This window comes from Haliaeetus albicilla, chromosome 2 (genome assembly GCF_947461875.1).
Source record: "Haliaeetus albicilla chromosome 2, bHalAlb1.1, whole genome shotgun sequence".
NCBI classification, from domain to species: Eukaryota; Metazoa; Chordata; class Aves; order Accipitriformes; family Accipitridae; genus Haliaeetus; species Haliaeetus albicilla.
The window spans coordinates 17,140,034-17,154,754 of record NC_091484.1 but is presented as its reverse complement, the minus strand read 5'-3'; the positions used below and the strand labels follow the sequence as shown (position 1 = coordinate 17,154,754).

The following is a 14,721-nucleotide window of genomic DNA, read 5'->3' as shown; positions in this document are numbered from 1 at the left end:
ACACTGCATGAGCCCTCTGTTTGCTCAGTCCCTCAAGGATTCTTCAGAGCAGCAGGAGTCTCATGCTGCCACAGGAGAGGGCCACTGTTCTGTCCTCTTCACTGTACATGGCCAACTTCTGTGGCTCCTGTTGGGAGCCACGTGAAAGGAGGGAAGAGGGAATGACTGCTGGAAGGTGGTGGGGTGAGGGATGATGGGGATATTTCTTAGTGAAAATTGCTCAGTCTTTGCTAGGAGGGACTGACAGCATGCCTCTGATAGATTATCCCGGATAGCCAAACCTTGCCACATATTATATGGTTTTCATCACAAACATAAATGTACTTGGTATAAAACAGAAGGTCAGGAAGGTTTAAGACATGGTATATGAGAAAACATTTTCCAGATTTCAGCTTCCTCCAAGGTAATATGCAAGTGTAATTAAAACAGAACCTGGAAATATAGAGTACAGTACCCTATTGAAAGTGTGTTGTATGAGCTGAACTCCCTTCATTGATAGTTTTCCAAAACACACAGCTGCAATAATCTTTATCCAGGCGAAGGGAATAAATTAAGTCTGAACACCTCTGCATATAGTACAGTACAGTGTATAGCACTGCACCCCATATAACCTCTTAGCGGTAATGGAAAGCTGAAGGAGGCGCAAGTGGAAAACCTCTCTGACCAGCAAACACTTTCTTCAGAAAGTGTACAGATGGGAAGAAAAGCTTATGAAGCAGAGGCAGCTTACTGGGATGTCTTGTTTCTGAAGCGGTCTGCTCAAGTTGTTGAGACTCTGCAATGGCAGGGTGCCAAAGCACACTCCAAGTTTGACAGGTGGGGAGGGAAACGTCCTGGGCTTGCCCCAGCAAACAGTGAGTACTGATGGCAAGCTAAAGTGAACAAATAGGAGCTTATCATATTTAACAGTAGCAGCAGCCACTAGGATATAGAAGCTCGGAAAAAGTAATCAGGTCCTATTTCTACCTCCCCTGAACAGTTCAGTCATGGAGTTCAGGTTTTGCTTGCTAGGCTTCACCAAACTCGGTGAGGTGCAGCACTGAGGAGCCTGTTCTGCTTCATGTCTGCTTTTCCTCCTGCGGCACTGGTGCAGGAGAGGAGTAACTCCCTCCTGGATACCAGAGCAAGGACAACTTTGCACCCCTAGCCAAAATTCCAGATCAGCGAATTGATCTCCATACTTGCCAAACCTTTCAAGGTCCATAATGCATTGTAAGGATTGTACTTTTATTGAAAAATTACCTTATTTCCATACTTTTAAATAGCATTTATCCTGGGAAAGAGCAGTAGCAAATGTATGCACACTGACACCCCAAACAAACTATTCAGTCTTATGGAGAGGACTAAGCATCTTTAAGTTGCTAAAAATATAATTAACTTCCATTAAAAGTCCTTTTTCAGCTTGTAATATCATCCTAAGGGTGGACGTGGTCTCAAAGTGTCCAGATTTCCTCTGTATGCAAAGGAGAAAAATTTTGCAAAAGCAAAGTATGACGAATTCATTATAAACTACCAGTTCAACCTTAGAAATGCCATTTTCCTTCAGCACACAGCCAGAGCTAGAAATCCAGTCGAACTTGGGTTTCCCCGTATGGTCAGATGGCCCCTCACTGCATTTCTGGAACTCGGAGTTCTGGTAAGAGCAGTGCAGCGCTATCCAAGTAAGCTCTGGAAGAAGTCAATCCACATATACCAGGGCTCCAAGGGCCTGTTATCACTGATCTACGCTTCAAGTCCTAAAAGGGTGCATTAGACAGGAGGGAGTGCCAGACCTGCACTGGCTCTGTTGGTACATACAAGGCCCTTTCAGAACCTGGAGCACCAGGAAGGTCTGCTGCAAAGACACTCAAATAGCTGCAGGGGCCAGCTGGCAGTCTTGCAGTATTGGCACTGAACCAGACTTAATAAGACCTGCTGGACCTGAACTGAGTTTTTGCAATTGGGTTTCTCTTTATCATGATCTCCAGAGTGTCCTGGAATACCCATATGGACTGTTTTTCCTCGTGTTATCTGGAGTGCCCCAGCCCTGCTTGTCCCATGTAACATGGAGAGATCCTGTTTCCCCATATGATCATAAGATTTCCTTTGACTTTTCTTCTGCAGAAGCAGGAGCAGGTGGTTAAGAAGGAAAATTAATATAATTTTAAATTTGCATTTAGACAGGAATTCTAGGCTGAGCAGAGGAAAGATTGAAGTTGAAAGATCTGTACTTTTGCCCTTGTCTAAAGTATGTTTGTTTTTCAGAAGGAGGGAGATCTCCCCAGCAAATGTTGGGCTAACAATTGCTTTACCAAGTTGATTTTGATTCTTCATGTGCCTGAGAAGAGAAAAATACAATTAGTTGTTATGGGACTTTATATATTTAGAATATTTCAAAGTGGTTGATTAACCTGCATAGTTACCTTTTAAAATATAAAAACAGGCCTACATAAAAATGATCAGTCTGCTTTTCTGTGTGAAAATGGAAAAAGCATGCTCTATGATAACATTTGAAATAAAATTATGTGCTGATAGGAAATTAGGAGGACAGGAACATCAAATATTTTAAAATGCCTTTAAGTTATTTATCATCCCTTGTTAATTAAGTCAAAAAAGAAACAGAATTCTAGTAATGACCACTGAACCAGCTTGGGAGAGGTTAAATGTGGATGTAATCTCAGGATCACAATAGCCCAAGGACCTCTGTGCAGTGTATGGGGAGTCTTTTGAAAGTGGACAGAAATACACACATTAAAAAAAACACAGAAAATCTGTTGCCTGGTGAGTTAGTTACACACAGAAAGTCTGTGCAGAGTTGTCTGCATAGAATATTATCACTGCTGGAGAGAAGGAAATGTGGCAAGTAAAAAATACCAGAAGAGGTCATAGAGAGGCCTGTCTCTGAAGTCTGAAAAGTGGAAAATTCAGGAAAGATTTAACCTGGAGATTCCAGCTTGGTAGATCAGGCAGTTCTCACTGTCCAAAATTCTTGGGTGCAGCCCCTTTGCCTTTTCAGTATGGTACTGCTCACCCTGCAAGACATAAGCATTCCTCAAGGCAGAGATAAGCAGAGGCCACACAGGACCTGGATTGCTGGCTCACCATACTATGTCTCATATTTTTGACAATATAGTCTTCACATGCCCATTTGTGTTTCTTATTTATTTCTGATGGCACTACAACAAGCTACTTAAACTCCACCCCCACATTAAAACTGTTTCATTCTCTTTTATTAGGAGGAAATATGTTTATATCCAGCAATAGGGTGAAAAAACAAGTAATATGATAAAGGTTATATAAAAAAAACTTGCAGAGCTGTGATATGAAGCCTCATCTCCAAAAAAGCCAACCAAGAGTTTCTCCACATCTCTGCAATGCTTCTTGCAGCAAACAGCCTGAGGCTGATTTCTTAAAGTATTAGCCAAACTCTGCTCTTACCTAATACCTTTAGGAACATGACATCAAAGGGAGATGAATGGGGCTCACACTGAGCATCTTTATGTTAAGTATGAGAAAACTTTCACAGTGAAAGATTGGAATGAGCTTCATATGGAAATTGGGAATCCCCTTACTGAAATTTTTAGATGCAGGCCAGAGAAACATGCACCAGAGAGGTCTAAGTACATTTAGTACTGGAAGTAGAGGATAGTCTAGATGATCTTTTTAGCTACATACCAAGAGGATTTGCAAATGTCTGTAATTAATTATGCCAACCAAGGAATAATATAACAACCCAGAATCAAAGTCTCAGCCTCTAGCATAGCCTAGAACACCCAAGTGAGGGCAAACATTTTAAAACTAGCAAATCATCTAAGCATCATAGCCAGCCTGGACCATTTTGACAACACTTCTTCATGTAAAAATGACAGTTTCTCAAAACTGAAGTTTTGGGGGTAGATAAATACACAGTTTTGACAAGGTGGCATTCTGAGACCAGCATGCAATTATTGGGCAAAATACAGAGCCTTTGTCCCACTCTCCCCATGGAGAAGAGCCGGTGACCTAGGCTGGGGTACTTCTGTGCAATACTATCCATCTTCAAGCTTTGCCCTTAATAAGATTAAGGGATTTTAATCTGAATTTTTTCACACTGATGGTGGTCATCACAATTATGCTAGAGAGGTGTCTGCCTCTCTTCCAGTCCTTCTTGTGGCACTTCATATCACTAATTAGCAGTTCACTGAATCAGGAAGTCAGTTTCTGTTCTGATAAATATTTCATTATCAGGTGTCCCAGTCTCCCAGTTGATCATAACTCTTCGTTGCAACTCTTCTTTCCTTACATACTCTGCAAATAGGCTGCCTGCAATTAAATGGGGCTATGGTCCTGAAAAAACAGTTGTCAGTAGAAGGCCACCTGAGACTGGATCAAAATAGCAGTAAGAATAAGATAAAAATTCCTGTTCTGGCTTACACATGCTAAACTGAATCAAAATTGTTAAAAAGAAATGTTAGGTACGGCTTGGATCTGTCAGTTGTTTTGAAAGGCTCCGTTTTGTCAATCCACTTGATTTTGGTGTAGTATTTTAACACTGACGAAATGCCTATGTGATTTTAACCCCAGCCCTTCACTACCAGCTCCCTCCTGCTTTTGCACTAAAAAAAATCACAGTCCCTTGTTGTCTCCATTGTTGGTAATGAGAGGATTTGGACTCTTATCCTATCTTCACATAACTGGATAACAGCTGGATGTGGAATTTTTCCTCCATGAGTTTTTTCAAGTCTGGATAAGCTTCACACACACCCTTTGTGTTTGGCCACTTGCTGGACTGAGGCTTTACCTAACAGGCTAGAATTATATCCCCCTTTCTGTTCTGCGCACTAGCTGACTTGTCAAAAGGAAGCCTTGCCAACCACCACAACAGCCTTAACCTAGACCCAGCATGCTCTAGAAAACCTTATGCTCTGCAGAGCCAAAGTTAAACTCAAACTGAACCCAAAGCAGGCCCCAACACAGTGTCTGTTCTTGCACAGCTTCAGGAAAGTGTTAGTCATTCTCCACATCTGGGCTAGAATGATCCCAAAAGGGCCTGGGAAGGCATCCTGGGCCTGCCTGGATTCTGCTGTAAAATGCCAGCACTGGATCTCACCAAGAGCAGTTCAAGTATCCTGATGTCTCAACCTGGCTACCTGGGGAAAAAAGATTTTCCCTGTCCTTGCCTGTTTGGGGACAGGGCTTCAGGGTGATTGTTACTACTTCTCCCCTTACCCCCTTCTATTACCTGCAGGAAAGGAATCACTACCATCACTACTAGCACAAGGACTACTGCTTGACAGCAGCTGCAGTCAGGATGGCAGTTTGACACAGTTTGACAATACACCTAAGCTGACTGAATAGCTGGCTGCTGCCAAAACAGCCCATCTGCTCTGCCTCCCCATTCTGTCCCCAGATACACATTCCTGGCATTCCTCTGATCCTGAGGAGAGCTGGTTCAGATAGCTAATCTCACAGAAAATAATCCAACTAAACACACCAAAAAGACAATTTCCTGCTGGTCTAGCTCCTTCAACCAGCTCATTGGCTCAGTAGTCATTAGATGAATGCTAGTGCTACCACAGCCAGGGGCAGGACCTCTCAGCAATTAGTAATTTTATCTGCTTAGTTGTATTGTCAAAGTGTATCCTTACTTCATCCACCAGCCCCATCTAACCAGATGTGCAGGAGCAAAGGGAGGCCTCTCCCACCATCCTGAGATCTGTGGATTATCACTGCACCCATTTGTACAGACGCAGCATGTAGGACTGCACAGCATGGCCCCAGTCACCAGAAGCAACCACTCCTGCTGTCATCAGGCTTCTCCTTCACCACCAGTGTCCTAATAAGAGGACTTTGTGGGTAGATCATAGTCATCTCTCCACCTGGCTTTCGCTTGTTTTTTGCACCTTGCTTCTCTGTCTTTAGCACACAGCTGTCCCATATCCCTTCTTGGTTACTCTTAAAAAATGGCAAACCACCTATCTGGAGGATTCTGCAATTCCTCACGCTCTCTCTTCTATGCCTCTGCCTTCCCCCAAACTCTGAGTCTGTGCTCATTGCTGTCTCCATGCACTGGTGCCCGATTACTAAATCTCTCTCATTCTCCATGCACACGTACATCCAGCCCCACCACTGCTGTTCTCCAGCATGTTTTACCACATTCAGGGAAGGAATTTTCTCTGTCCCTCTTTGTTTTCCATTTCTCCTTCACTTAAACACCTCTAAACTACTTGCAGCCCACGATTTGTGGTCCCTTATCTCCTTCCTCTAAACAGCTGCTCCCTCCAGCCACTTGGAATGGCAAACTTGAAGCCAGCTGCTGGGCCTGCAAGTAAGAGAGAAAACAGGATTGAGGCCAAAGCAGGAGGCCCATTACATATAATCTTATTAATAAATTAATTATTATAATAAATAATGTGAAACTTATTTTATAATTCATTATATAAATTAAATATCATCATATCCTTTCTGATTCTTCTTTCCTGTTCAGTCACCTGGTTGCTAACACATCTAAGGCCATTGTTAATGTTCCTCAGCATGCTTTAGCACATTCATGAAAGCAAGTTTCTCTGCCATTGGTAATGGCCTCAGATGAAAGAACACCAGCAGTTAGATAGGAACTTTTCTGCCCTGTCTCTGGGACTTCTTGTTGTTGCTGGTTAAAATGCTCTCCCAGGAGCAGTTCCACATGGAAAATTCATTATGACTGAGGTAAGACTCACGCAGTCGTGGAGCTGCCCACTGAGCAAAGCTGAACAGTAGGAACTTGAGGACAGCAAGGATTGTGTGCATAAAGGGGAGTAATTTGCCAGTGCTCTGACTGAGGAAATCCCCTTGGAGTTGAAATTGAAATTCAGATCCACCTCCAACTCTTCTGTCTCTATGTTCCCTTCAGAGGCAGTCTGATGTGCTGCTCTGTGCATATGAGGTAGCTGTGTTCAGCTAGACTGACAAGAAAAGGGCTTAGTGCTACAGTGAGAATGACACAACAGTGATAGGCAGAGGAATCTTAGGTAAGAGTTTTTCAACTCCAATTTTCTCCAACTGAAATGTGTCAAAATCCTTCTGTGCATCATTATGTAAGACTAACACAAACCCAGGTGAGTGTCAGGAACCGGCATATTCAGCGTATTTATCAGACACACAGCTCCAAGTTAGAAAGTGTCCGCTATGGCGGACAGACTACTGCACACCACTGTGAGATTCCTCTGCTACTGACAGAAGCCTTTTCTCTGTACGACTACACATGGCAGGGGTTCTTGAACTTCATCACTTTTAATGACTCTAACACATTAATGGCAAAGAGTAGGCTTCAGAAAAGTGTAATCATTCTCCTCCATAGCCTTCTCACAACAGATTTGCTGTTAACAATGGTATTTAACATTGCTTTGAGTCTAATAGATGGAGGACAGCTAAGCAAATAGAAAGAAGCAAAGCTAGCTTTAACCTTCCTCCCTAGAATTAGACGCAGGCACAAGAACGAAATGAAACGTAGCATATCCCTGACAGAGATCTACAGTTCCCTCCATTGTTCAACATCCAGCCCCACGTCAGAACAACGCGTTCACTAAACATGTTCAGATACCATTAAATCTATTTCAGCAGATAGCTGCGGTGAGTCAGAACATCTCAGCAAAGACCAACTGCAGGCAGAGGGATCTGGGATGCCTGTGCAAAGAAAATCCAAGCAGGTGACTCCATTGGTCCCCCGAGGCCTGACATTTAAGAACATATGGAAGATTTCTAAGGACTACTGTGGAGTTTCAGGGCCATTAAAGCAGCTGCTACTGCCCTCTTGAGAAGCTGACATCCCAGTAAATAAGCTGGGAAAGAGAGGAGTAGAGTATTATAGTTCCCCAAGCCCTCCAAGCCAGCACTGTGGCTGAAAAGAGCATCCTTGCTCTCTTCCCCAGCTGCTCTTGCTCACATCTGCACCAGCCTCCCGTGTACCAGGACTCACATTTGTGAGGTGATGTGGATGTGATCCAGATTAAGACTAACCTGGCAAAACAAGCCAGCTCATTTCAACCCATCGGGTTGCTGCTCTGCGGCCTCATGAAAGCTGGTGCCAGCAGAAGCAAGGAGTAGGGAATACACACCAGGGGCAGGTGGGATCGCTCCCGGCAGCAAGGTGCTGGCTCCAGGGCCTATGGGGACACTGGCATGAAGGGCTCTGCCATGTTCTCCTGGTACTACCTCTGTGAAATCCCTGTGCTGGCACCTGCACAGGCGCACACAGATGCTGTCTCCTGCCTGGGGCAGCCAGAATGGCCAGATCAACCTCAGCCGCACGAAACTATCGCTGCTTTCACATTGCTCACTCTGCTGCCAAGCAGCAGAGTGAAAGCATAGCCACCATCCCCCTTCGGGGTCGGGCCTTCCAGAGGAGAGGACTGACAATGACGACCGGGCAAAGATTTGCCACCTTTTCCCGTTCCCAACCAAACCCCGGCCCAGGGCCGGGACCCTCCCCTCCTTTCTACCGCTCCCTCCTCATAACCCCGCTTCCCCCGGCCGCCTCAGTCTGTCAGCCGCGCGGCCCGCCCCGCGCCGAGCAGCCCGCCCACCACAGCCACGCGGGGCTGCGCCCCTGCCGCCAACTGCCACCGCGCCACTCCAGGCCCGCGCATGCGCAGTCAACGGGGCGGAAGGGGCCGCCCCGGCCTGGCCGCGCCGCCGGAAGCGGCGCCGAGGACCCATGGCGGCGCTGGTGCGAGCCGCGGTGAGTGGTGGCGGCGGCCGGGGTCGCCTCCTCCGCCCCGGGAACGAGCGGTGTGTGCGGCCGGGCGCGTCCCCGCGGGGTTGTCCCAGCGCCACTCCGGTGGTGCCTGGGTTGTCCCGCCAGTTCCCGCGGGCCGCCCTGTGCGCGGCTTGTCTCTGGCGTGGCCGCTCCCCAGGCAACGTGCATAAGGAAGAGGCTGTTCGGTGGCGTTTGTGAGGTCGTGGGGGTGTCTGCGGGGGGTTGCGGCACCCAACGGCTGTTCCCGCCTCCTCCCGTGGCCTCCTCTCCCGGCAGTGGTCTCTGGTGAAGGAGTGGGTCGAGCTTTTCCTTCGGAGTTTGTGTTTACATAAGAATTATGCAAGGCTTTGGTACTCCTGACTGGGGCTTGAGAAATTTTTTCTTTTCAGTCCGGTACTTGTCTTGTTGCTTTGGGCACAGTGTGCGTGCCCTGTGGGGTGGGGATTGCCATTCTTAGAGGTTCCCTTCTCACTTTAGAGGTGTTTCATAGCAAGGATAATATAAGATTCCAATTTCTGGGTTAAGTGGAAGAGATTGGGTTCCTATGAATGAGTGAGACTGGATTACTAATCACACAACTCCTTCCTCGTGCATGTGTGAACTTTTTTTCTCCTTTTAGCCTTTAAAGTCTTGGCGGCAAAGTGCCACTTTTTAGCATGTAGTCTAGAAAAGGGAAGTTTGTGCCTGGGTCTGATATTCTGTCACACACAAATACAGGGGTGGGCAGAGCTGCTAGGTTAGGAAGGTGAAAGGCCTTTAGTCAGAAGGCAATACCCACTTATGAAATTAATCCACTGAGTTCTTGGAACTGATGTCTCAGGGTGTGGTTTTTACAAGCATGGTGAGTCCTGTCCTTTCAGCTCTCAAGCTGAAAGCAACTGAGAGCAAACCTGCTTGAGAGCAACTGAAATGCAGTGAGCTTGAGTTCCTGCTTCCTCCTCCCATTCCTATGCTTTCTCCTTGCTCATCATGTCGTTGCACTGTTGCTTACCATTGCCTCCTCCAGCGTTTTTCTTGGCCCCTGTGCTCCAAATTCTGGAGCAGCAGAACTGTGGCAAAATAAAAATAGTTTCCTGCAATTTTAATGTGTTAAAGAGGCAATCACTAGCAAAAAGGGAGGGGGAAGCCAGGCAGGAGGGGAGCGGGGAGAGTGGTAGAGAAGCAGGGAGTCACCACATGGGTTCAGCTGTCTGTGGAGCAGTACCCCCAGGATGTGGTTTGCAATTAAAACCTGCTTGCAGAGGGTGAAGGGTGTGTCTCCTAGGCTTACCTGTCCCTGGGCAACTCCTCTCCTGGCTGCTGCTGGCATTCATATGGCAAAGTAAGCTGATTCAACTTTTCAGCCTGGCCAAAAAAATTTCTCTTTGGAGGGGAGGAGATGTAGTTGTTTGCCATTTTTATGATCTGAAGTGCCTTACTTTGTAATCGGAGAAGCAGCTGAGCTGTAGTAAGTGGTGGGAGTACACAGTTGGGAGGCAGGTGACTTCTGACAGCAGCAACATGCTTCAGTTCAAGCTTTGCTGATCCTTGGCATTTCCCAGCATCTGCTTTTGCATTAGAACTTAATAGTTGCTTAATCATATGCAAATAAGTATTCAAACTTTCAGTGTCTCTTCTTTGTTCTGGAAATAGGAAAGGAAATTATTTTTTTTCTTCTGTCTTCAAGCCTTCTCAGGAGCTGACAGCATATGATACAGTCCTGATTATTGTCCAAACATTTCAGCTCTACTAGTTAATACTGCCATTATGATAAAGCTGTTCTTCACCTGAGAAGAGATCTCGATGAATAGTTTGTCTGCCACCTAAGGCTTTCCTAATGGTTGCCAGGAGGATGTAGACCATAGTGATATTCTTCCATCTGTATCTTGACAAGGCAGCTAGCCACAGGAGGTGCTTGCACTGTCTGCAGACTCTTCCTGAGTAATCCGGTTCAGTTTATGCTTAGTATGTTTTCTTTCAGTCAAATGGAGAAGTAAAAGTAGCACTTGTAATTTGAAAGGAAGGTTATGTTCTGCGAACAGTGGTGCTGGCTTAGGGAAGATTCCTTAGCTCATCATGTTCCCTTTCTGTTGCTCTGCTGCTTTCTGCTGTTGTCTTTTTTTTTTTTTTAACTTGATTGTTTTATCACATCTCGCCTGTTAAGTGCGCATATTCTTATTTTATGTTTTCATATGTCTCTGTCCAGTTTTCTTGCAGTAGTGCTTTTCAACAGCTATAAACCCCAGTATATTCAAGCTCTAAGACATATCGCAACCTGGGCATGTTTTCCTCCTTATTACGAAGAAAAAGCCTCAAAAAATTTCTATCAGATGCCTTGGAATCTTGTAGTAATTATTTATAAAAAAATGTGGAATTTTCTTTGTCACTTAAGTGTTTGTTAAACTGTTTATGTCAGAGCACTGGATTACCTCAAGAAGTACTTTGTGGTACTCAGCGGAAATGTGTTTTTGGATAGAAATGTATAATTTTCATAATTTTACTTGCTGGGTAGTGATGTTATGGAGAAAGAGCAGAAACTAAGTAGTCTTGCTACAGCAGAAATGGGAAGGTGTAGCAGTAGTGAACACTAATCACATTTGTTATGCTAGTGCATCTTTCCCCTTGCAGTTTTTAAAAACTCAAATCAATTCCTTTAATGGATTAAAAGTGCAGCTCTGTGAGGGGTTGATGAGGGACAGCCTGAGGAGGCAGTACACTGCACCTGAGGGACAGCAGTGACTGTGCAGGTACAGGGAACGAGCAGGAACTCAAGTTGGTTTTGTGTCTGTTCCTCCTCATCTTTGGGCAGATCTGCTAGTCTCATAGTTGTCCTTTCACTGGGCACCACTAAGGAGAGTTTGACTGCCCACCCCATCAGGTATTTATACAAATTGATAAGATTTCCCTGGAGTCTTCTTTTATCAAAGCTAAACCTCTCCTCATATGTTGGATGCTTCAAGCTCTTAATCGTCTTTGTGGCCAATTGAAAATGAAGCTATTTTTAGTAGAAAAAAGCATATCCTGTCTAGACATCATTTCTAATATTAATGTAGAACATGTATGAAGGAGGCAAATATTGCACTAACTTGAATACTGCAGAAAATGAAAAGTACAAAGAAAGTGCAGGCAAAGAAAACCCCTGCCTCTTTTCCATATTACCTGACATCTTCGTTACAGAAAATAATTGTCTTCACTGAAATTTATTAGGATAATACATGCTTTTGAAATACTAAAATTCTTAGTTGTGCCTGAGTAAAGTAAGACAAAGATGCATAAAAGCTGAGAGTTGGATGAGGACTTTTTAGAGATCAGTCAATTGAAGAATGCTTCTTAAGCATTTGAATTTATTGTGTAGATATAACAATTGTGGTGTAGTTTTATGATAGAGACAGCCCACCATTTCCTTTGACTGATCTGTTTCTGCCGTCAAACTTGTGTTGCATGCTTGTACTGGAAGGCAAGATATTTTTTAAAACCAAAATTTGTACTTCTGTCAAGCTCAAGGTGGAGGTTTAATCTGAGGATTGTTGTGTAAATGAATAAAACTTTTGGAAGCAGGAGGGCAGTTAAACTGTTTCTGAGTATTAGAGTCTTTTTCTTCATTGCTAGTCTCTCTGTTCCAGAGCTGCCAGACTGGAGTAACTCAATGGATTGCAGCATGCAGTGGATTATTACAGACAAGTGCAGTCCAAGGCCAGTGTAGACGGATGCTCTATGGCATTTTCCAGGTAGGATATCGGACTATGTTAAATTCTATAAAAAATGGGATAAGTTTAAATTAGTAAGAAAAAGTAATGATTTTTAAATAAAGAGGCTTCCGAAAGTGATGTCTTCACTGTCTGTGTATTGCTGAAATAGCAAGGCAACTTAAAAGCTTTCTGCTGCTAAGAGGGCGAGCTCCCACTCTTTATTACACAGTTGTCTTCATTTCAGCTGTGTAGTCTTTTAATGGATCCAAATGATTTGTCTTGAGCAGATTAAATGCAGAGGTCCAAATGCAGTTGTTATTATTCCAAAGCAGCTATTACAAGCTAGTCACGATTGCATGTAATTTCCAACACTTTATTTTGTAGAACATCTCCACTGTACAGTAGCCATGGATTTTCTGGTACTGATGGTATGTTTACCTAGCACAGCACAACATTAAGTAGTGTTGTTTCAGGGGAAAGCACTGCTTTGCAGTTTTGCTTCCAATTCTGTAATAGCATGCATAGTGTCAGATTGCGTCTATCCATAGTAAATTAACTAGAACATCATGTAATAGCAGTTAATAATAAAGAGGCGAAAAATGTATAGAAAATGGGAATAGATGCACGATATCTGAACAGAATTAGAGTATATCTCTTGGTGTTTCCTTCTTGCATACAATGAAACAAGAGGAGATTAGGCCTCTTCTTTGTCCTCCTGTATAATACAACTTGTATCATAGAGCCATGACTTACAGAATTAGAAACTTACCTGTAAACTCTTTGGCTTGGATGTCTTTTTTCAGATAAGACCTTCCAGTCCTGGGAAAATTGCCTGTGATTTTGTGACACAACCATGCTATTAAAGCACCAGTCCATATCAAGTAGCATACGATGTTGGGAGTAGAGAGGGAAATGAGCAGTTATGAAGTTGATAAAGCTGGGCCTGCTCTGAGCCACCAGTAGATTCAGTAGACTTCTGGGGATGACTACTCTGAACAAACCAGCATGTTTATTTTGAATTTATTCATAAACAAGTTACTGCTAATCTGGATGTTCTGGGAGGCTATGATAGGTGTTCTATTCAGTGTGCAGTGCAGCTTCTTACCTGGAGATCCCACTCACTCCTACTTGATAGTTTTCTTTATTGTGCTGTAGCTCTATAATACAAATCATGTGCTGTGAAGTTATAGTGGTTGCAGTGATAGCTTTTACCCTGTAATTTGTTTTTCTTCAGTCCTGGCCACAAAGACAGTTGAATGGACTGTAAAGTTGTAGATAAAAATAGCATAAACTGTTTCTCTGCAAGGCCAGGAAAAAGAATTATTCTTTTAGAGACGAAATCCATAATTAGAAGTAGCATGTGAGAAAATCAAAGCAGATAGCCTGTGGTTCTTGAGAGTGGAGTGTTCTGCCAGTCCATTCCATCAGTACGTTTAAAGGACACTAGAAAATGTGTGGTGCAAAGCATTAAGTATGGACAGCCATTTTGTTTGTAACAGTTAAGATAATAAAATTGTGCTTTTTGTGATACAAAGTTTTTCAGGATTAGACTGAACTGTAATTGACTTGGAAGCAAATTAAGGGTAATTGTTGTTAAGTGTTTACTAGTCAGTGGTCTCTGCATTTTTTTCTTCTCTTTTATTTTATCATTTTTACTAGAGACGCAAGGCTGGCCAGTTCCAACTGTCTAAATCCTGTGGTGGAGTGATTCAAGCCGATGGAGCCATTACACAACAAAACAGGTCGTTTTACAATGCAAATAAGGTTAGAAAAGTTTGATGTTTTTATTGTCAGAGGGCACATTGTGCTAGGGATTATACAGATACAGGTAACAAAACACTTTTCAAAACATGTAGGAGATGATTCAACTTTTATATAAATGTTTTAGTGTAGCATGAACAGTGGGTCCAATAATGTGAGAAGTGCTCCCTGTTCCTTTCCAGAAAATAAGTGCTAGCTAGCATAGGAAGGTGTGGTTACAGTTGGGTTATCTGGGGTGAAGGTTCCAACGGTAAGCCTGAGGGCGTCTTTCCAATGAGGAAAGAAACTAAGTTAAGGAGAGTAGTTATTGGGGTGGGGAGAAGATGTTCCTTTCTTACCTTTAAAAAGGGAAACTTAGAAGTTGTCAGGACATATTAGAAGTGACAAGATGTTTCCTGATTCTTTAGCTTGGGAATAATGTGTAATGACAGTTTTATTATCTGCTAAACACTGAAAACTGTCGTGCAATCTACTAATAACAACTAAGTATTCTGTAATAATTTATTTACTGTTCGTCCGTACTATTTTGTTAATTTGTGGTCTCTGCATCTCTTACATTGATTGTCTTTTGTCTTGGAATAGAAGTTTTCATGAATC

The 14,721-nt window shown here is 43.5% G+C and overlaps 1 protein-coding gene across 2 annotated transcripts in view; it reads left to right on the top strand.

Annotated features, from left to right (window-relative positions):
- The first annotated feature begins 8,604 nt into the window (after positions 1–8,604).
- The window catches only part of UQCC1 (ubiquinol-cytochrome c reductase complex assembly factor 1), a 51,728-nt gene continuing 45,611 nt past the window's right edge, over positions 8,605–14,721 (top strand). Inside the window, exons 1-3 of one of the 2 annotated variants that reach the window (XM_069807843.1) lie at positions 8,605–8,677; positions 12,298–12,402; positions 14,023–14,127. In XM_069807843.1, the coding sequence (XP_069663944.1) occupies positions 8,654–8,677; positions 12,298–12,402; positions 14,023–14,127 (234 nt within the window). In that variant the 5' untranslated portion in view covers positions 8,605–8,653. The remainder of the gene's footprint in view (positions 8,678–12,297; positions 12,403–14,022; positions 14,128–14,721) is intronic. The other variant, XM_069807852.1, reaches the window with a different exon arrangement.